At 41.5% G+C, this 23,633-nt stretch overlaps 1 protein-coding gene across 1 annotated transcript in view; it reads right to left on the bottom strand.

Moving 5' to 3' along the window:
• The window catches only part of COL5A2 (collagen type V alpha 2 chain), a 325,125-nt gene that overhangs the window by 194,015 nt on the left and 107,477 nt on the right, over positions 1 to 23,633 (bottom strand). Inside the window, exons 2-5 of the mRNA XM_069225929.1 lie at positions 19,412 to 19,630; positions 16,608 to 16,621; positions 14,986 to 15,018; positions 4,863 to 4,895 (exon numbers count right to left, since the gene is read on the bottom strand). Coding sequence (XP_069082030.1) covers positions 4,863 to 4,895; positions 14,986 to 15,018; positions 16,608 to 16,621; positions 19,412 to 19,630 — 299 coding nt within the window. The remainder of the gene's footprint in view (positions 1 to 4,862; positions 4,896 to 14,985; positions 15,019 to 16,607; positions 16,622 to 19,411; positions 19,631 to 23,633) is intronic.

Genomic DNA, 23,633 nt, shown 5'->3' with positions numbered 1-23,633 from the left:
AGGAATTAACTTAGCCAGGTAAAGCTCTTGCAGTGCACACCCATCTCCTCTCCTCTAATGTTTGGGGGAGTGTGTTATACTTTACAGAGTCAAAAACAGCTCTAAGATCTGGAAGTGTAATGCTGACTCTGTGCTGTAACCAGCTCAGAAACCCAATTGGAAGTGGTGGAGAAGTCCATTTTATTCAATGAATATTGTGAGTTGTTTGTTTAAGTGTTTTTCCAAAATTTTGGTTGATGCAGGCGAGAGTGAAACTGGCCTGTAATTGTAACAATTAAGAAGTTCAAGATTTGCTTTTTTTATCCGAAAAAAGCATTACCATTGCATGTTTCCACGCCTTGGGAACTCAACCTTCTAAAAGTGAGGCATTCAGGTGTTGAGTTAATATTTCCAGAAATTGTGGGCCAAGTTTGCTAAAAAGCAAAGGTGGAAAAGGGTCTAACAGCGTTCTTGATGTAATGGCCTCAAGAAGCACAGTAAAAATTGAGAGGTCAATGGGCAGAAAAGTACTCAGAGAACTGGGGAATCCTCACATTTGCACAGATGCAAGCAGTCAGATTCAGCATAAGTATTATCTAACTCCATTACCTACCGATGACAGCCAAAGTAGGGGGCAGAAATGTGCCTGAATATCAGCCACATTTTCAGAAGAAAAAAACCTGCTTGTTCCTCCCACTAAGTTTGACAAAGAGATACAGAGGGGGAGATACTGGAGGGATCTGATAGGTTTTTTACCACAAAGTACATGTATGATTAAATATTATGTCCCTAAACTTTTCAATGAATGAAGAAGAACTTTCAGTTATATGGCAGATGCTTGTTAGAAATCTCTGGAGAACAAATCCACTGCTAACTTAATCCCATCATACAGGATGCATTTTCCAAACGTTTAGATTATACCTATGACTTCCCAGCGCTATAGATATGGGATGGGTAAAGATTATGCCATTTTGCCAGCTGAATTCAGTGACATTTTCATGTAAGAAGAATTTTAAGTTTCCATGATTTTGTCCTATATTGGTGCGGTTTCTGTTTTACCTGTGGCTGAATGTCCAACTAGACATCGACAAACCATCGGCCTGCAGATAATTGTGTTGTCATACTGCCTCCAGAGTGGCAATGGGAAACACAATAGCCGCCACTCTGCTGCATCGTTTCTCTTTCATGATGCTGGGAATCCTGGCTTTATCCTTACCATGGTGGAGCAAGGATATTAGGTATGGAGCTGAAGGAAAAAATGGGCAGTGGCTGCTGGCAACAGGAAAGTACTTGCTACAGCCCAATATCCCCTTTTTAACCACCAATTTCTTCTTGTCAGATTTTACAAGCTTTGCAGTTTGCATCACTCGCACAGTATTAAAAACTCACTAAGTTCTGAGGTCAAGGGTTTTGTAAATGTACTAAAATTAATGACAAGAACTAGCTCTGACATCACTTATTTCATGTCACTTAACATGACGTCTGAAAGAAGAAGCCACTTTGCACCTTTTTAACAATCTTCAGAACCCCTTTTTGACCACTAAAATCACAAAGCATCTTTTTTGCTTGAATCCCTTTATTGCATTTTCTTATTCTTTTTCAATGTACATAAAAAAACATTAAATTAATCGTTTATTTGGTCAACATTTTCCCTGGCTATTGCATCATTAATGTTACTTATATCTCAACTTATGACCAATTTTTGTAAATAGTTCAGCCAAATCATAGATTCAATACAACCATTATAATCTTCAGTAGGAGAGGAAGAAGAAAAGAGAAGAACAATGTGGGTAGTAAGTGAGGCTGTTAGCTACAGTGCGGGGGATAAGAAGGAGAATAGTGTATGGCACTTCATAGTGTGAAGCTGATAGAGACATGAGTGACTTGTTAGGTTCATGAAGGGTATGTTGGGATAGGGAGTTATGGGGAGCGGCTTGTGGTAGTATCAGGTGACAGATGAGCCAGCAGCATGGGTGTCCCTGTGTGGTGAGGTAGGTGGGACAGGAGATGTTTCACCAGAAGGCATTGATATCTGAAAAGTCTCCAGGATAGTGTCCCAGCTGTCTGCTAGCTGGTACTTTCGAAGACCACTTGTATCCTCTCTACCTAAAGACACACATTCAGCAAGGGCACATGCCCATATAGACATCTCCCATGCAGAGACTGTCAGTGGCGTTGGTGATCAAATGTCCCACATGATTAGGCACTTGGCAAGAATCAGGCCCAAGTCTATGTACTGAGTGGTAGCTTTATGCTTATCCCTATGAATTAAACCCAGCAGACAGGACACCCAGGTGTGCGGCACCGGCCTCTCCGGAGAATGTGTTAGGCGAGCCAATATTGTTGGAGGGACGGGCAGTCCCACAACTTATGTACCAGGGTAGCATCAGGTTAAGTGCAGCAGTGGCAGGCAGCATCTGACCAATGATATTAGTAATTTATTTTTGCAAGTGTAAGGTAGGCTCTATGAAATATGTAATGCTGGATAAGGTGAAAGTAGGTGGTTTGTGGGATGAGGGCAGCTAACTGCATCATAGCTGTCCATTTTGTGTCTGTGCAAGGGTGGCCTAAATCATTTTCCCAGTGAGTCGGCAAACAAGTGAATCAAATGACAACCCAATCCCATGACATGGCGGTACTGGATCGTAAGATGCATCGGACGTTCCAGCTGCATATCATCCCAAGCGATGTCACAGGCATCTATTATTGAGTTTGATACTTTGGGGGCGTCTTACCTTGTCCTTTTTTAGGCGGCGACGAGATCTGTTATAGCAGTGAACCGGTCTCTTCTCGGGGTGCCCACTAATTACAGGGACGTATGGTTGTGTGGCTTTAGTTATAAAGAGGCTGCGGTTAAAGCAACAATGTGCTATCCCCAACAGTATAGCCGTTAGGGTGTATGTTCAGAACAGGCGTGAAATAGCCATTAAACCATTCAAGAGATCCGAGGGTGGCGTGGCAGTAGCAGTGTCAGACAGCTGAAGCCCCAACATCTACCTAGCTACCCACTGTATCTGAGAGGCCAGATAATAGTGTTCAAAGTTAGGGACCGCTAAACCTCCACCTGTACTTGGCAGTTGGAGTTTATAAAGTGCCACTCTACACCTTGTGTTGTTCCAGATAAGATCTCATGTAAGGCTGTCTAGTGGGTAGAAGAAGGATTTGGGGAGCTACAGAGGGAGGTTGGCAAAGTGATATATAGTTGAGGGAGCACAACCATCTTAATAAATGCTTTCCTACCAGAGGGTAAGAGAGGGGTAGGGTCTTCCAGAGCAATGATTGCGAAAGTATCAAGGACACCATGCGAGTAAGGTTACCATCCAATAGAACAGTGGGATCATGGTAAATGAGGATGCCCAGGAGTTTAAATGTGGTGGGTTGCTTTGTGAGGTGAATGCCTCAAAGACAGAAAGCAGGGCCTAAAACATCACCAGAAAAGGAGTAAAGACAGGATTTCTCGCAGTTGACTTTAAGACTGGAGAGCACTGCAAACAACTGGAATATAGATGCCAAGACTGAGGGAACCTTCTTGACATCACGTAGATAGAGCAGCAGGTCATTGGCGTAGAGTGACACTGAGTCAATGCCATCACCCTGAGGAATACCCCGGGTGGGCCTGGGTGTATGAAGAGCTATGGCTAGAAGTTCAATTGCTAATTAAAAAAGTAGAGGGGAGAGGGGACATCCTTGGCAGGTTCCCTTCTGAATCATGATGGGTTCAGAAATCAGAGCCCCGGTCTTTACTCTAACAACTGGTTGGGTGTATCATAATCTCACCAGTCTGCTAAACCTGGCACCCAGTCCATATTGAAGTAAAACTGCAAGTAGAAAGTTCCACAGAAATGAGTTGAATGCTTTCTCCAAGTCGAGGACAAGACAACCAGATCTGGGCTAAAACTGGTGGGCGTTTTCCATAACTCTAAAAATACTGTGTATATTCCGTGAGGTGTTTCAGACAAGGACAAACCTGTTCTAAACTGGGTATATGAGCAAGGGGACCAAAGGGGCCAATCGTTCTGCCAATATCTTGGTGATTATTTTATAATCTGAATTGGGAAGTGCAAGCGGCCGGTATGAACCTAGAACTGTGGGGTTGCGGTCTGGTTTGGGCATGGAGATATGTAGAGCCTCGCAAAAGGAGGGTGGTAACCAGGCTGCTTGGAGGGCATTGTCATAAAGTGTCTGGAGGCAAGGGGGAGGGGAGTGGCATAGGCTTTGTAAAACTTAGTTGGGTGACCATCTGGTCCCCAAGTCTTCACCCTGGCCAGGGAGTGTATAGCTCCCTGTACCTCAAGTAATGAAATACCGTTATCTAGCGTGGTTCTCTGGTCAGGAGTGAGGGTGGGATAGAAAAGAGTTGATTGGCGTGTAAATCTATGTCCATGTCTTGCATGTACATTTTGGTATAATGTCTCGTCATGTCAGCAAGTATCATCAATTGTTTGTACAGAAGTGTACCCTCAGACAAGCGAAGTGTTTGCATGGGTTGTCTAGGATATTCCTGATGAATGAGCCATGCCAAAAGGGAACCTGCTTCTCCTGCTGATGTGTGCATTTTAGCCGTATGCGCTGTGTAGTTGATGAAGCAGAGGCATTCCAGAAGCACACCATGCACGCGTTGTGTCGAGTGAAGGTTACTACGACTTTCGGGATCCGATACCACATGCAATTCGAGAGTAAGGAGGACATGCTCAATGGGGGAGATGTCCCTGTGTCCAGAGTCCCCCTCATATTCCATGTGCATTCCAAGCAATGATCCTTGATAACCGATTTGAAGGCATCCCATTCTATCAAAAAGCATCTCTTTATTCCTAAATTTCAAAATAGAAATGATGCAAGTGGAATACTCTTTATTATGCTTAAAACAAAAAAGAAATACTCACAGCAGATCCTGGTCGACCTCTAATTCCTGTAACCTAGAAAAAAAGGAATTATAAGATTATATTTAGAAAAAATCATTTACTGCAAGAAATACATAATCATGCCCACCTACAGAAGCAGCAACGAGATGGATATTTGTTTATATCTAGACTGCCGCTTTCAAGAACATGGTTGAAGGAAAAACGGGGGTACAAAGAACAGGAGTGCAAAGGTTGTATTGCAGAACAGCAACAAAAAGGATATTTTGCAGACATGAATTAAAATATTAAAATATGTGTTTGAAGTAACAGTATTAAAATATGTAAAATATGTTAGAAAAATTCATTTGACATTGTCCGTTGTTTCCTTGTTCTGTCTGCCAGAACAATCTGAATGTATCTATATAACAACAATAGCTTTTAGGAACCTGTCCATTTCTGTTTCCGTGATGTTTTGAGCAAGGATTTGACCCCACAAACGCATTCCTTCTGGTGGACCCCTGAACTCCCACTGGGCACCGTCCTACTCACAACAAGCTAAGAAGTGCCACATGTTCCGCTATGAAAGGCGAGGTAGGTCAACAAGATAAAAATAAACCAAACAAGAATCTCTAATACTTTTGTGCAATCTCATGAAAATTTCCCAAATCAAATTTTATCGCTTATGCTGTATTTATAGCTATTTGTGATATAGGCAGAACTGCTGAAAAATGCTGTGCTTTAATAATTGATTTGCTTCTTTTGCTTTTACTCACACTACCGTACAAATGACAGCCTGACACTGTATTCCATGTGGGACCTGGGTATACATCATACAAAGAGAAATTCCAAATTGAACCCTGAGGAACTCCACATCTGCTGTTAATATGTTCTGAGACATAGGACCTATCTAAAACCTGAAAGGACATATTTTTTACAAATGAGTTGACCCATTCAAAAGCCAACCCCGACAGACCAATATCTTGTGTCCTGTTCATTAATATATCCAGGTCCACCATATCAAAGGCAGCACTGAGGTCTAGAAGAATAATAGCTGTTTCTCTACCCTCATCTAGTCGCTTTTTCACTTCTTCAGTGATCGCTATTAGTGCGATCTCTGTCCCATGTAATGGTCTGAAGCCCATCTGGGTAGCATGTAAAGTGTGATTGGCTTCCAGAAGCAGAGACAATTGGATTTGGACATGTTTTTCCGCCATTTTTGATACAGTCAGCAATAATGAGATAGGCCTGTAGTTACTAAGAAGTCCAGGGTCAAGATTGGGTTTCTTCAGTAGAGGCTTAACAATGGCATGTTTCCATTGCTTAGGCACTGTCCCCTCAGATAATGAAAGATTAATAGATTTTGTAATGTAAGGACCTATTACAGGTTCACATAGTAGTAATACCTGGGGAGGCACAGGATCCAAAGGTGATCCTGATTTGATCATTTGCAGATGTTTTTTTACATCAGCTTCTAATATTGGAGGGAAGACTGATAAAGATGTAGAAGGTCCTGGTTTTTGTTTAGGGACCTTCTGTCCTTGGTTTATAGCATCCGGGAAGTTTAGATAAATATCTAGCACTTTTTGTTGAAAAAATTATGTAAGCTTGTCAACATGTTTCTGAGATGCCTTTGAAAGCATCTTGTTTTCTTGAAACTGAGTAATCTCATTGAGAACACAAAAGATCTGTTTGGGTGAGTTAGCCGCCTGTTCAATTTCTGCTGTATGGTATTAAATTTGGGCGGACTTAATTTCAGTGTGATAGATCCAAATTGCTATTTTGTAATCATGCTTAGAGGGTTCAGTCTGTGACTTCCGCCATTTCCTTTTCCTCCTCCTGCATTCTCTTTTGAGATGCAACAGATGTGTCATAAAAGTGGCGTTTCTAAAACAGTAATATTAAATCCATCTTCACCAGTCAGCAGGATTTTGTATTACCATTCTGGCCATACTAAATATGACCTTGTTACTCCTTTCAGAGCAGAATCTACCACTCAAACAGTATATGAGGGTAGCCCTAATAGTAGCCTATGAAAGGAGCAGGCCTCACAGCAGTGCAAAACAAATGTAGGAGTTTTACACTGCCAGGACATATGAACTACACAGGTACATGTCCTGCCTTTTCCCTAGATAGCACCCGGGCCTATGGGTTACCTAGGGCCTATCTTAGGGGTGATGTATATGTAGAAAACAGGGAGTTTAAGGCTTGGCGAGTACTTTTAAATGCCAAGTCAAATTGCCAGTGAAACTGCACACACAGGACTTGCAATGGCAGTCCTGACACATGGTTAAGTGGCTACGTATGTGGGTGGCACAACCAGTGCTGCAGGCCCACTAGTAGCATTTAATCTACAGGCCCTGGTCACATGTAGTGCAGAGCCCTAAAACCAGCAAAAACAGTGTCCAAAAAGTGGAGGGAGGCAGGCAAAAAGTTAGGGGTGACCACCCTAAGGCTGTCAGATCTAACAAGTCCAGACTCAGTGTGATTCCCAATGACTATGGTTGATGGGGGCCTATTGTTTGTGATACCATGCCATTGCACAAAGCAGCTTCATATTTACAAAACACGGAGATCTCCATTAACTACACCACCATTTAACAAGTTTAAATGTACCAAATTAAGGCTATCAATGCTTCGTTTGGGCTCATTTACTACAAAATTGTTCTCCTTATGAGAGCACTGTGTATTTGTAGGCACAGGAACACACTATTAGCTTGAATACTAGCCATGACATTCAAGTGATTTTTGATATACCCTGTATATTCTTGATATGAGAGTTCTAAAACTTTAAAGGTCACCTAATGGATGGTATTACATTCTGAGGTTGTCTAGTTCTTGTTCATTGATGTATATAAACACTTTATTTGTTAGAGGTGTTGACATTGGTTCCAATGCAGCCGCGGCTCATCTGCAGTGGCAGAGCAGCGTCACCCCACTGGCTCAAAGCCAGTAGCTGAAAAATAAAATCATATTTTATTATCATTTTATTTTTCAGCTACTGGCTGCGCCAGCGTGCGCAGGAAGGGGCGGGGCTGGGTCATGGGAGGGGAGGAAGAGGAGTGGAGTGGTGTGCACTTAAGTGTGCATGTCAGTTTGGCCAGCCGTCTTAGGCCCACCAAACAGACATGTGCACTTAGGTTTCTCCAACCCAGCTGTATTTCACAGCCGGGCTGGAGAAACAGCACAGACTCCCTGAGCAAGCGGTAAACCAGCCCGCTTAGGGCAATCCCTGCACTGCTCTCATTCTTGATAATAGCATGAGAGCAGCGCACGGATTGCACAGGGAGGAGTCTCTGATGCTGTCCCATTGAATGCTAGAATCAAGAATCAAAGGACCGCGAGGCAGCCGGCATCACCAGGTAAGTGTTTTATTTTATTGATAAACCCCCCACACCCTGTGCATGCTCTCCCCCCTTGCGATCCTTTGTGGCCCCTTCACCCGCCCCACTACTTTTAAATTATGTCGGCCTTCACTGTTCCATTGTAATATATGCAATTTTTTCCTATATATGTCTACTAAACTTAGCACCCTTGTTATTAAAATGTGATTGATTGTGTTGAATTTTATTGGTTCAATTACCTGAACTAAACATATTTTTATTTTGGTCAGTGGTAACTTCTGAACATAACAGGTAGACAATTTAGTTGATAAATGGGGGCAAACAGGTTTACTCACGATTTCAAACTTCCTGCCACCATTGAAATGTCGAAAAATTAACACCTGCAGAGTCTATATATGAAATTATTGTAAAACAAACTATTGAAATGTGGAATATTTGTATACTGAAGTATTTTTATCAAAAAATTTATTATCACAAACCACTGAGAAATTGACACTATTTCATTTATTCACTCCTAGTCACCAATCTCTAGCATCAGTTGGAAATATAACGTTCTAAATCTCAATGGCTGTTATCTAACAAAAACCCTTGCAAAAAATGTGGCCATATCTTTTTGTGTCATAGGTCCCTGTTTTAGTTTTCACCTATAGACAGCCTTAGCTGTTTGACATCTACAAAACACAAATTAAACACAGATACAAACGTACACACACACACATACATGCATTTATAAATAGGTGCTTTTGTGCAGGCATTGGCTACTGTGGTTTAGCTGACTTTATCCATTGTCAGACACGGATGTCCATCAGTCGTGGCATCTTGCAGAAGTGACTTAGTTAAAAAGGTAGTTCACATCCGTAATATACCATGTTCACACCCATGATATGTTCCTTCAAGGGTACATGGAGGAGCAGCGTGCTAATGTCAGAGGTACCAAAACTACTTATAGAGGGGTATCTCTGTAACCTTTGTGAAAAATAAATAATTCAGCTCTATTTTCCAAGATGCTGGTGCCGTATTTTGTAATATTTGTTGGGGTAAATTAAAATTTGGGGAGAAAATTACACAAAACTCAGTGTCAAAAAACCTATTAAGTCTCCTATTGATAATGACATACTAATATAGATTTAGTCACAAGTAAACTATATTTCAATTTACAGCATTTGAGAAAAGTAACAAAGCTAATGTATTCCTATAATATCTTTGATTCACTGAAGGCCACAGTTTTCTGCATTATCGAAGAAGTACACATTTGAGTAGTAGAAAGATTGCTAACATACTTAGTTGTCCTGGTTTCTAATTTATGAGACTGTCCTGCTTTTCTACAACTTGAGGGGTGGACTCTTTTTGTTGCAAATATTAATCATCTGTATTTCTACACATGTAATTAAATTGCTAACATAAATGGTGTGCATGGGACACCTAATGATTAATGGGCCACAGTTTGCCAAGTCATATTTTCAAAATGTGATATGTCGCCATAGTGCATAGCTTTGCTCCATCTTAATGGTCAGACTGCCCTACCTTTTCTTTTTGTTCTAGTGATCCAGAGCTCCTGTTGGTATGCATTTCAACATGACTTGCACCTTAAGAAAACCCTTTTGATTTTTGTCATTTGCTCAAATATTGTATTTGTACTGCAGAGGAAATGAGTATAGACTCTCCAAGTTGAAGCAGTTGGTACTGGAACTAGGTGTTAAAGGGGCTTAAATGGTATTTGATTTTTGGTTCACTCAACAGCGTTCCAATGAAGGCATATTAGGAAAAAACTGCCCTTATTCTAGAGCAGGCACAGACTTTGTGGATAGTGTTGGGTTTATAATAAAAAAAGAGATGTTGTGAGACATGGGCAGTACAAGAGAAGATGGGGAGGTTTGAAGTGGCCATGAGCAATTTTAAACACTAGAATCAGGAGATAGAAGAGGGACTCTGTTATATTGTGAGTGAGCCTGCTTTTATTTTTATATAACATTTATAGAGTGCAACTGTCAACAAAACTGGTATCTTTACGCTAACGAGTAGATAGATATGCATAGTTGCTAGCCCTATTCTCTACCCACCATGCACAGAAACCCTTTTTTGGAACAATCAAGTCATCAGGGCTTTCCGAAAATGCTGCAGTTTGGGTTTTTTGATGGATCTAAGTGATAGTGGAAGCGTATTCCAGATTTGTGCTGCTTTGACTGAAAAGGCCTGACCACCCTGTTTTGCTTTCTGGACCTTCTTAACACAGACTTTGGGTCTCATAACAAGTTTGCCGGTCTTCAGACTTTCAAACTCACAGTGGCGGTCAGACCGCTGCATTCCTGGTGTTCCGAGCGCCAGAATATAACCAAGGCGGACAGACTGCCAGGAGACCACCACCACCACCGGGATCACGGATCCCGAAGGGGAAGCAGCAGTTGAAGTCGTGGTCACCTATGGCAGCCCCGCCATGCTGATCAATACTTCACTTTCTGCCAGCCTTTCCATGGCAGTTTCAGCACAATGGAAAGGCTGGCAGAAAGCCAGTGCTGGGAGCCACGGGGGGGCCTGCACTGCCCATAACAGTGTTATGGGCAGTGCGGGGACCCTCCCGCCAGCATCCTCGGAATGTACACTATCTGCTATGCATACACTGTGCATTCTGACGGTGCTGGAGTGCGTCGGCATTGACTTCGGCTCCCTTAATGGAGTTGAGGTCAATGCTGCTGCACTGTTTCCACTAGGCTGACCAGTAGAAGTGTCGTAATGTGATGTTTCCACTGGTCAGCCCAGTGGAAACATCATAATATGACAGGGGGTGAGGCCTCATCACCCCAGCTTTGGTGGTCCAACGGTCAGAATGCCAAAAGTCATAATGAGGCCCTAAGTTTGCCAAATTAGAATGCAGATCTCATCAAGGGGTATATCTTTTCAGTCTCCATCTTTGGAGCAATGGGCCATATCCATGTAATGTCCTGAACACAATACACACAGCCTTGAACAAGATCCTCTGTCTCAGCAGCAACCAGTGTAGTTCCCTCAAGGTGTTGGATGACGATGATCGATGAGACCTGTTCAAGGCAAGTTTGGCAGCTACCACCTGGATTCTATGCAATCTATTAAGCAGATATTCAGATACCCCCCATAACAATGAATTGCAATTGTCTAGTTGGCTGAAGATAGCACTGCATACTATAAGAGGTTTGACTTCACTCAGCAGTAGTGGTAGTACCTTCTTAAGGCTACGCAGAAGTGAGAAACATGTTCCAGATGTCTTTGAGAAATGGCTCTCCAGAGATACTTATTGTCAAAGATAACCTCCAGATTATGTACTAATTCTAACTGCGCCAACTCATCTCCAGATGGGAGGGGCCAATAATTATGAGGAAGAATTAAAGGGATCTTAACTACCTAACAGCATAAGAATTCAGCTTTGTCTCCATTAAATTTTAATGAGTTGGTATTCATCTATCTGGAGATTTCCAGCAAACCATTCTGAAAGGCCGCCATTACCTCCTCCAAATCTTTATTAAAGGACAACATTAGCTAGATGTCATCAGCATAATTAATCACTTTGAATCCATGCTCCTTTATCAGGGTAATAAGTGTTCAGACAGATATTAAAAAGGATTGGGCAGAGAGCAGATCCCTGTGGTACTCCCTGTTGTAGATGTCTGAATTCAGATTGCAAGGGAGGTAAAGAAACAGACTGGTACCTACCTGAAAAATAGGACTTCATCCAATTCAGACCTATGCCCCCTAAGTCAATTGACTGTATTGTCGACAGGAGAATGTTATGGTTCACTGTATCAAAGGCAACTGACAGGTCAAGCATAATCAGAACCAACGACTGACCTCTGTCCACCTGCGTTCATAACTTATCTAAAGCCACACGTAAGGCAGACTCCGCACCATGACCTGGTCGGAAGCCAAATTGTTTATCCTCCAGAAGAGAATGTGACTCTGAAAATTGGGAAATTTCCTACTCGCATATCACTCCAAAGCTTTCACCCGGAAGGGGAGGAGCAAAATGGGCCAATAAATATTCAGGACCAAATGATCAGCAGATGATTTCTTCAAAAGGGGGTAACCACTGTCTTCTTCCAAGTTAGAGGTGCCATCCCTGTCTCCAAGGATTAGTTACATACCTGCAATGTATGAAGAGTAATATCATCCCCCAGCTTCTTCCATATCTTCGGTGGTAGAGGATCCAACAGGGAGCCTGAGGTAGTAGAACTGGTGATGTCTAAGAAAGTCACTACTCAAATATTCTCAAAGACATCAAGTATGCAGTTAGAAGATTAATTGTGGTATGGACCTTTAAGGTCAGTAAATAGCAAATCCCAGGGACACTGACTATTAGTCACTTTATTTACTGTCTCCAAATTGACAGTGATCTTCAAATTTACATTAGAAGGCAGTATCTGCATTGCCGAGCTAATGTCGTCCACGATTTTGCTGACCTTCTTCTCAAAATGCTAAGCCAAATCATCACAAAGTTTCTGAGAAGGAGGAATTCCTTGCTTTAAGCGGTTCCAGTCCATTAGCTCATGGGGAATCTAAAAAGAAACCTTGTTGTCCCTTTATTTGCTGTTAAAATACTGTTCACATAGAACTCAGCTTTGGCTTTTCCTACCTCTCTTTTTTGGTTGCTTAATGCACTTTTGAGACTATTTTTATTTGAGTCAGAATAAACCTTATGACATTTACTTTCAAGCTTCTTACATTTGATTTTGAGCTCTTTTATGCATTCATTTTACTAGGGTGCAGATGGTCCAAAGCATGGTTTCATATTAATGAAACTTTTTAGTAATCCTTTGCTCAAAGGTTAGGCAATTATCTTCAACTGATTCTCTATGATCAATAAATTAATAATTGCTTAGTGGTTGTAAGAGGAGATTAATCTAAATATCTGAGTATTGGATGAGTAGCTAAATGGGATCTTTTAGATCACACATGGATACTTCAGAGATTTTTTGATAGAGATCTATTGTTTATAATACTGTACAGAGGACGAGCTTTGGGTAAGTCCCTTGATCATGACTAGATGGCTTTCTTCTCTAGCTCAGTTTCTTCCTCCTTATTCAATGACCTTCCTTCCTATTCTTAAGCATGCTCTTTCCTTGGAACATGTATGTATCACAATGTTTCTAATTCGATGGGTTGCACCCTTCACTGCTGACATGAGATGACTATTTTGCATTTTTCTTTTAGCACTCAATCGGAGAACATTGCTCTGTTCAAACTCTCCCCTGTCTCTACCTCCCTGGTGTCTTTCTTCCCACCTCCCCCCTATCTAATCAGCATTCATCCACTCATTCTTTTCCTCTGATTTAGTTATTTTGTTTAAACTGTTTATGAAAGCCTGGCAGCTGCCCAATGCTACTGGACTGCTCACTTATACTCGTTATCAAAAACATACTTTACTTCTTGATTTACTTTTTGAAATTGGGCATAGTCCATCATTGAACTGTAAATTAATAATAGAATACAAAAACAAAAACCAGCAATCTTGTCTTCCATCAGCATGGATGTGCATGCAGGCACACTCTCCAGCAGATATCTTACAATAATTTGTCTTGCAGTTTGACAAACCACATTGAAAGATAGCCTTCTCTGCTTACATACATGTTGATGCATGAGTGACAATCATGTAATGGATTTTGTTAAACTATAACAGAAATAGTTAAAAGATGATCAACAACATTTACACATGCTTGCTTGGACATTTTGCAAATATGTTTTGACAAAAATCACTCCAAAATGGGCAGCGGTGTATACACATGCTGGTGTGGATGGCCATTTTGGAATGCTTTTGACCTTACAGTATGCCAAAGCAAACAAGCATTGCTACAGGCAACAGGTCCGTGCCAGAATGTTAATAATGAGACCTATTGTTTTTGCCAGGGCTTGTTTTCACTAGCTTGGCACACCCTCAGCATATTGTCTCCTTCTTGGAATGCGGTAAGGCATGTCGTTGCTCTTGAAAATAACAATAGGATGTGTAAACAAAAGGCTATGGGGGTCATTCTGACCCTGGCGGTAATTACCGCCATGGCGGAGGTCGGCGGTAGCACCGCCAACAGGCTGGCGGTGCACCGCTGGGCATTCTGACCACGGCGGTTCAGCCGCGGCCAGAAATGGAAAGTCGGCGGTGTACCGCCGACTTCCCGCTGCCCTTGAGAATCCTCCATGGCGGCGGAGCGCGCTCCGCCGCCATGGGGATTCTGACACCCCCTACCGCCATCCGGTTCCTGGCGGTTCTCCCGCCAGGAACAGGATGGCGGTAGGGGGTGCCGCGGGGCCCCTGGGGCCCCCTGCAGTGCCCATGCTACTGGCATGGGCACTGCAGGGGCCCCCGTAAGAGGGCCCCACGAAGAATTTCAGTGTATGCTTTGCAGGCACTGAAATTTGCGACGGGTGCAACTGCACCAGTCGCACCTTCCCACTCCGCCGGCTCCATTCTGAGCCGGCATCCTCGTGGGAAGGGTGTTTCCCGCTGGGCTGGCGGGCGGACTTTCGGCGGTCACCCGCCGGCCCAGTGGGAAAGCCAGAATGACCGCTGCGGTCTTTTGACCGCGGAGCGGTCTTTCGGCGGGAACCGCTTGGCGGGCGGCGACTGCCGTCCGCCGCGGTCAGAATGACCCCCTATGTCAAGCTACACTAAATCGCAGAACAGGTATAAAGGGAATCGTTTTGTTAATCTAAATAGTAGATACAATTATGCCAATATATCTCAGTATTTAACTCATCGTTTATATCTGCTCCAAACAATAATAAATTGGAAATGTTTCATTAATTTTAGAAAAAATATGTAAAATATCTGTACAGTTGGCTAGCAAAGAGCTGAGATAACTTACAGCAGGGATCTGTCCTGGTTCTCCCTTTTGGCCCTGTTAAACAAAAAGAAATGTACATTGTCAATATATTAGCTCTTCTTTGTATGGGTAAAACTAATTTATTAGAGAGGTAATCATATTCCTTCCTGCCCATCTGCTTTATGCATCCCTTCGATCATTTTATGCAGCTTAGTTGCAGCTTTTTATGTGACCTTTCACCTTTTCATTTCACATCTCTCAGGTTTTCCATACATAGAGATACCAACTTTACATCACTTGACACTACCACTCACTTATGGCGTTCCAGATAAACACATTCTTAATTATCACAGTAATTATTTCCAGTCTTGACTATTGTCCCTCTCTTCTCTAGGGACATACCTCTGACTAGGCTGCTGCTACACTGCTATCTATCTTAGATTTTTCTAGTTGTCTGTTTTTTGAACTCTCCTCACAACAAATCTCTCTTATTTCACCTTTATGCATTGGCTTTCCATTCTGTTCCATGTTCACTTCTGTATTATCTGCAGAGTTTAAATGCATTCATAATCTCTCCCTTGCATATCATCTCTTCCCAACGCTGTGTCCTTTTTCTCTCCATTTATCACAGTCATTGTTTGTCCCCTATCTCTCTATGTTCATTTTCACTTGAAATCATTTTTATTAAAAAAGGTATCCAAATTATGGAGCCTACATTCTCTCTGGCATTGCTGTTGTGGACAGCCGCTACCTCACATTGTTTCGACAACTCAATCTCTCACTAATCTCTCTCCTGACAAAATCACTTCAGAAATCCATGTTGGGAAGGAGCCCCCTTTGTTTATGGTGAGTCACTTTGAGATCCAACGAATGAGAGGCAAGTCATTCCAGCTCATCCCTCCTCAATTTGGAACAAACCACTTAACTCCTTCAGATGTCAGGGCAGTCAACTTCTCTTAAGGAATGGCTGGACACTTATCTAAGCCCAAGCATGATTTCTAATGTCTGTCGCATTCTCCCCTCTCTTTCGCTGTTCCCCTCTCTCTCTCCTACCTTTTTGTTTCTAGTTCTATGAAGCTTTCAGTTAAATGGGAGTTTAAAAATACCCTGCAGTTAAACATATAAATAGTTCAACTGTTGATGCCTCCTCCTTTGCTAGCTTATGACATTACTACTTTTGTTCTTGGCAATGTCTTTTACTGTGTAAACCATTTTGGCAAAACCACTGTGTTTTCTAATTAAATTAGGGAAATTCAATACAGCACTAGCAAATGTCAGAAAAACATTGCTCTTATCAAGAAAACAACTGACTACTTCGTTGTTCAGATTCAACCTCTAACAGCTTTTTGCTTTGGCCTTCCCTAGAACTTGAATAATTGTCATATTGCATATATCTACCTTTCATTTTTAGCCTTCCCAATTTCTTTTCACGTCAATCTTTTCACTGTAATCTCTTCTTTTTTTCCTGGTGGTGTGGATTTGAATTTCTGTCTGCTCGTTTTCGTTACTCCAACTACTGTTTAAAATATGTATTCAAAGATATATGTCTCATGGTTTAGATGATTGTGAAGGGCAGTGATATCCCCAGGGTAGGAGAAGCGCTAAATAGAAACTATATGAAAAATGAAATAAAAAAATAATTAAATGAATGGTAATTTGCTTACCTTAGCTCCTCTCCCTGCAAAAGCAATAAAAAATAGTATTATTGTAGAAATAATCAATTTTCTGTTTAGTTTTCTTTGCAATGCAATGTCATTATTTGCGCTTTTGGGGAATTTACATTATTTTGTTCCTCACATTTGTTATGGCATGTAACCATGTCTATGTATTAGCTGGATAATTTTTTTAACCTTAGTGTATATGAGCATGTATCACATATCAAAAGATGTGGCTGATTCCACAAGCAAGGAAAGACTTGCAAATTTTCTTTCAAGCAGTATAAGTGGATAAACTTGAGATGAGAGTTTGGAGGTGACTATACCCAAGTGCACTTAAAAAGTATTTAAAAATTCTAAGCAGCAAAGTTACTGACAGTTTGAGATGGGTGTGTGTCACAAAAGTGATGTAAACAAGTGCAACGTGTTTTTTAAGATTACTTTTCAGAGCACATCCTGATTTGCACTGGACAGTAGTCATAAACCAACTCAAAATAGAGTTTTGTGCTACTTTGGGTTAAGGCTGCCTTCCTTGGACAGTACATGGAAGTTCCCCAGCAACCCCCTCATGAATTTTGAGGCAATGCTCTAGTTGACAAGACCTTATGCCAAAAAAACAATGCCACTTCGAGGCAGTCTTAAAACCTGGGAAAAGTGGTAGAATGATAACAGGATCGTTCAGCTTGCTTCAAGTGTGGTTGTGTTTGTTCCACCATAAAAAAAACAGCAAGCTATCAGTATGAATCCATGTTTGCTATTGCCCTAAGCAGGTGTGAATGTATAGAAAAAGTAATGCATTGAGCCCAAATCTGGCTCATCCCTAAGAGTACTGATTCACCTGATGTCCAAATGGATACCATCCTCTCTAAGTAGTCAGTATTGGATCAGTGGTTTGCGACTGCAGTTGTGGTCACAACACATTAGTACTTTCCATAGCAAATCAGTGATGATGCTTCTTCTACGCCCACTTTGCTTTTCAATATGTTATTGGTCATAAAGTGCACTCTGAGAGTTGGAACTACATTTGTGGCTTGCAATCTACCTTTCGTACAAGGCAGCTTGCATTTCTGTTGTTACATAGTTTATAATTGTGTGAATCTCAGGCTTTTTGACTGCAAAAAGAATTGATAAATCAGGTCCCTGTTCAAGTCAATATATGAAAAAATGACCATCAACAGAGCTGATGTTGCTTTTATATTATGCATCTTATCTCAAAGACTCTTTCATGGCCATGGACAATAATTTCAAGTTATCCACGACCAGTGATTAATACTGAATTTTTATTTTCTAAGTGAGTTATACAAAGTGTCAGCCTGCTAAACTGGAGATACATTCTTAACACAACAATGGGGCACAGAGAAATGTGACATGTGGCCTCTTGGAGCTGTATGGAAACAGAAATCTGATTAAAAGTCTGCCTGTGGCTATTTAGAGAAATTTGTCAATACTTTAGTAGACAGAGAAAAATAATAAGAACATTGAGGAAACAGTAACTGTGCTCAATTCCTCTGTAATTACCTACTTTATTAGAATTCTTTGGCTCACTAAAAAAACTGTTAATTACTCAAAAATATAATAACTGCAAATCTTAGACTATAGCACATTTAGGGACACATATCAGTAACCTCTGAAACAAGGGGCCTCATTACGAGTTTGGCGGGTGGCGGAGGCTGCATGCCAAACTCGTTCCTCCATCAGGCCGCGTGTGCGGCCTGAACACCACCAGCCCTATTAACAGTTCACCGCAGGGCCGGCGGCGGAAATAGCGTTTCCACCCACCGGCCCTGTGGTGAACACGGCTTTAACAATGAGGCCGGCTCCTAATGGTGTCGGTGAGCGGGTTCAGCAGCACCCATAGTGCATTCCACTCCCCGTAATTCTGGCAGTGGAATGTGCGACGGGCTGTGTATGGGGGCCTCGACACCCCTATTATGCTAACTTTTCCATGGCGGTGTAAACCACCATGGAAAGGCTGGCGGTATGGGGACCTGGCGGTGTCAGCAGTTGGACCAGGGCGGCTCCGCCACAGTCATAATGTGAAGGTCAGATCTCCACAACTGCGGCGGTCCGACCGCCACCATGGGTCTGACGGTCTGAAGACCGCCAGACTCATAATGAGGCCCAAAGTCTGTACATTGAGAGGTGAAACTGGCAGTCTTGAAACAGTCTTGGCATGTTGAAGGGGGAAGGTTAAGGACATCATCATTGAAGAATAGCAGTACTCATAGAGTCAGTGGAGCGAGCTGGCTAAGGTGCTTATGTAATATCATAAGATTTAATTAGTTTTGATACCTGAGAAGCAGTGCTCAAATCAGCAGCTGCTTTATGTGAGTATCTCCTGCTAAATAAAAGAAACTACCTACTGCTGTGGAGCTTTCTACTCTGTTGTCTATCTGTGATTTAGGTTCTGTGAAATATACATTTTTAATGTGTACTTATGGCCAACTGAAAATAATGGAGAGTCAGCCTAAATGCAGTTCATTGTAAATGAACCATGTCTTTATCAAGTCGTACCTAAATAAAAATACCTTTTTATACTTAGGAGAATTACTTTTACTATAGTATTTTCTGAATGCATAACCCATTTAATCTGAAATGGCAACTTACTCAATATGGTAGTACTGGAAATTTCAAACAAAAGACAATAACAAATAAAACTCTGGGCTACAATAGGGTAATGTAATGGCATCTGCATATACACAGTTTTGACAAAAGAAAATGACATATATTTTGAAAACTCTCATTTATTTTCATGTTTAAGGCTGCAAGTGTGCCTCACAAGTAATCACACATGCAATAATTATCTGACTTACCTCCATAGGGTATGTTACCACCCTCAGTGTTCGAACACACTGGACAGCATTCCCCAGTAGGGATCTGGGGCCTGTCACAGTCGGTGATATCTGGGCACTGGATCTCATCACAGAGGATGGCACCACTGTCACAGACACATATCAGGCATGGACTGGGTTTCCAAATGTCCTGGTTCATGTACACTTGGCCATCTTTCCTGCATGCTTTACCTACATCACCTGCAGTGAAAATGAAGAGTCTAATAACTTTTGGAAGGCATATGTCATTTGATAATTAAAGATCAAACATGTTTGTACATACATGGCAATTGATTGGTGTGATGGCAATTGATTAGTGTGGATGAATGAGGCAGTAAAAAGAGGAAGAAAGTAAAAAAGTAAGCTGGAGCTATGAAGACAAGGGTGATAGGGAATAGTTCTTGTTTATCACTAGAAAACTATTACATGACACATAGCAAAAAGCAGATTTAAAATGCAATAAACCACAAAAGCAATTATTTATATGAAGGCTAATGGTAATTTCAAATAGTCAAAAGCCAGCATTAACAAATCGGAGACATAGGTCACCAGTGTTGGGCTGAATCCAGACTTCTAGGGTCCAATTCACAAGGAGCCTCTGCAGTCGTGGTGGAGTCTCCATACTTTTGTAATTAGTGCTGAGACTCCACCATGACTGCAAAGTCTCTGCCACAGCTGCAGAGGCTCTTTGTGAATCTGGGCCCCAGTCTTTATTATCACTCACTAATATATGCTATTTGGTCATCAGATCATGTGGTTTCAGTCTTAGCTGTCTCAGTGCCCATCACTAGTGGGCAGCAAAAAATGAGGGAAATTCTACTTAGTATGATCAAGATTGTAATTTGGTTTCAGATCAAAGGTGTAAACCTCAGCAGCCTTTGGTCGCACACCCATTAATCAATGGGTTTGGCCAGTCCTTGAACTGAATGATCTATGATTGAGTTGTTTTTTAGGATAAACTCAGCATTGATTAGCAGGCTGAACCAGCTGTGAAGGTTGTTTTACTTTCTTGAAGAAGACGTTGTCTACTTTTAATATTTTAAATAACCTTTTTTATTTGTTGGGTTATCTTCATCAAAAATGGGTGCGTTTTATAATTTCCTCTATACAGTAAAATAATACGTAAAATATCTATAATTCAGCCAAGACAGTGAGTTGTTGAATGGTAAGCTCGGCCAAACACATTTCTCAGTAGCATATCACAAGCTACTGATGTAACAATGCTTTTGATTTGCTAAGATTCAATCTCGGTTCCCAAAGAATTAAGACAGAGGCTGTGTCAAAAGCTATAGTTGAGGAAATCCATACTCATTTAGAACTGTGAGGCTCAGTCTATCCTCTGATCTGGTCAGCATCTGAATAAGCCTCTGAAAAGGAAAATGGCTGCTCAAATACCCTATTGGATAGAGGCTTCCACAGCTAGACATTTAACAGGATATGTATTGGTGGTAATACATTCGCCGAACATATATACATACATATATATATATATATATATATATATATATATATATATATATATATATATATATATTCGGCAAATGTATTATATATATGTTTATACTCTAGGCTAGGAGGGGAAATAGCTGTTTCCTGGATCCGACAGCTATTAATGAGCCGGAATGTATTATATATCTGTTTATACTCTAGGAGGGGAAATAGCTGTTTCCTGGATCCCACAGCTATTAATGAGCCGGAATTGGGTTTCAGGCTGAACAGTGAAATTTACTGAATTTGTCTCAGTGTAATTTACAGACACCGGTTCATGGCCAGCCACTCCTACAAGTTATCTGCTTTCTGTTCCAAGCAGCAACAAGCAGGTGGTGAAGGGAATTTCTTATTTTCAGTTCCAGATGGGCCCAAGACAAAGGCTGGATTTAAGGGGCTACCAGTCCTCCTTTTCCTCGAGTATGATCCTGTATTTGGCACTATCAGGAGCCAAACACAATGCAATTAAGGGAAACCAAGGCACACAGCTTATCACTTCGGAAGTATTTAACAGAAACTGTGATTTGAAGGCAGATTTTTGGCATTGTTCAACCCCTGTATGTACAAGATATATATGTATTATAAGAATGCTCAGTGTATGTCTGCATGAGAAATTAACCAAATAATGATTTAAATATCACTATTTTTTTAATTTTATTCTTTTATACGGTACTCAGCCCAATGCAGAGTATCAGAGCGCATTGTATCAGAAACATACATTATACACATTGTTAATAGACAATAAAACAAATATGAAAATCAATGAAAAGCATAAGTTAGACAGGACATTGAGAGTTACAAGGTGTAGGAATCACATATCGTCTGGTAAGCATGATATGCTAGGAGTGTACGGTTAAATGAAACTCAAAGTCAGGATATTAAACATAAAGCAGTGTTTGGGGTTGTCTGTAGTAATAAGGCTTTATTACTACTCAAAGGAACCTTTTTAGCAGTCTTATAATAATGGCATTGGAGACAAAATAGGGTTCTAAACACATGCGTTGCAGCATGTAGCTCCTACATGCTGGTTCATCGGTCACTGTGTTTTATTGGAACGATTGCAATTTATGAACCAGGTAAAAAAAAAAGGATCTTTGTGGCAAAAGCAGTAAACTTTCTTACCTGTTTTCATAAAGTTAAAATCTGTGGTCTGTTTTTTTTTTTTTTGCAGAGGACACAGTAACTCTTCTGCTTAATTAGTCAAAACTTTGACTAGACATAAAGGGCAGCTGCATTAACCACCAGGGTTATCGTCCCATTATCATTATCCCCTGAGGGTTCCAAAGCACATAAAGATCTATGCAGCAGGTGCCTTTACCCACAAGATAGTGTAAAAATGCAACCTTTCTGATCAACTAAATCAGAAGAGATTAACGGTAAAGTTTAACCTTGTTGCCAAACATAAATTACTGTATGAGTAGACTCCACCCCCTTTCTGTTGAAACACCTTGACCCCCAATGTGTTAGTTCCCGAGTAACTTGTTTTCAATTCAAGCGCAGAGCATTTTTGGGACTTTGAGAAGTCCGAGGCCACGGGCAGGCAATGCATGCTCAACTTTACATTAGATATATGACCATGTTTTCGCATAATGCTACGCGCGACTTCCGCCTTTTCTGGGCGCTGTAAATAAGAAGTGATACTTCTGCGCGGAACATGTATGCAATATACTGCCTTTGGACGGGTAGAAAGATGAGGCTAGCCCGCATTCATACTCTTGACCTGTAGTTCACAGCAAACGTCAGTGTGGAGCGTTTAATTCACTGAACCATCACTCTAGCATCGGTAGGTTAAAGAGCTATTCGCTTCGCTGTTTCCAGTAGAACATTAAACGTATATCTTCCCCCAGCATCCATGGCATTTGAACCATGCTGTTCTGCAATAGCTGCTTGCGTTTATTTTCATCCTCAAAGTGCAACCGTCATATTTTTTGTTTTGGTGACGGCGCTGCAAGAACCGCTGGGCATAATGTCCAGCAACTGAAAACACCAGCAGGGTCTGCTTCCTTTCACGTCACATCATCGTCTCATTAAATGAAATGATTTCAAGTTGTGGTGAAATGTAGTGCGAGTGTTCTGAGCTGGCTTCGGATACTTGATCTTGAAAAATGTGAAAATTAGCAAGCAATGATTTCAACTGTAACTCCATGGCCTCCAAGCTGCAGCAACTCGGCAGCAGCTAACATCCTGTTTTAATTAACATTCCAGATGCCGTAAAGTGCTAAATGACAGTCGTACAAATAACACTGTATCAGCAAAATCTGAAAGTTCGAACCCAGTTCGCTAACATGTCCAGAATCCTTACAAATACTTGCCTGGGGTACCTGAGTGAAGTATTGGGGCCCGGAATTCGGTTTTGATCACTTTACAATTACTTGTGGCACATTGAGCATGAAGAAAAACATCTTTATTTCCCGTTCCTGCCATAGAAATCTCGACCTCTGAGATCTGGGGCAGCGCAGACAGGCAGGGTTATGACAATGGAACTGCTACCCTTGGCCGACCTAAACTGACATCCGTGGCAGACAGCATCACTGCTCTGTGACTCTGCAGCGCAGGCGCACACTGCCCGTGAGGCAAGTATCGGAAAAGTGTCTAATTGGATCTCAACAGCAGTCTGTGCTTGGAACAACTTGTACGAGTGTAGATGTAGACTGGCACCTTGCTCCTATTGGCATAGGCCTCTTGGCTTCCTATGCACGTTAACATCAGCTAAACG

The sequence above is a fragment of the Pleurodeles waltl genome, chromosome 3_1 (assembly GCF_031143425.1).
Source record: "Pleurodeles waltl isolate 20211129_DDA chromosome 3_1, aPleWal1.hap1.20221129, whole genome shotgun sequence".
NCBI classification, from domain to species: Eukaryota; Metazoa; Chordata; class Amphibia; order Caudata; family Salamandridae; genus Pleurodeles; species Pleurodeles waltl.
The sequence above is the reverse complement of the archived record's forward strand: the minus strand, read 5'-3'. Positions and strand labels throughout refer to the sequence as shown.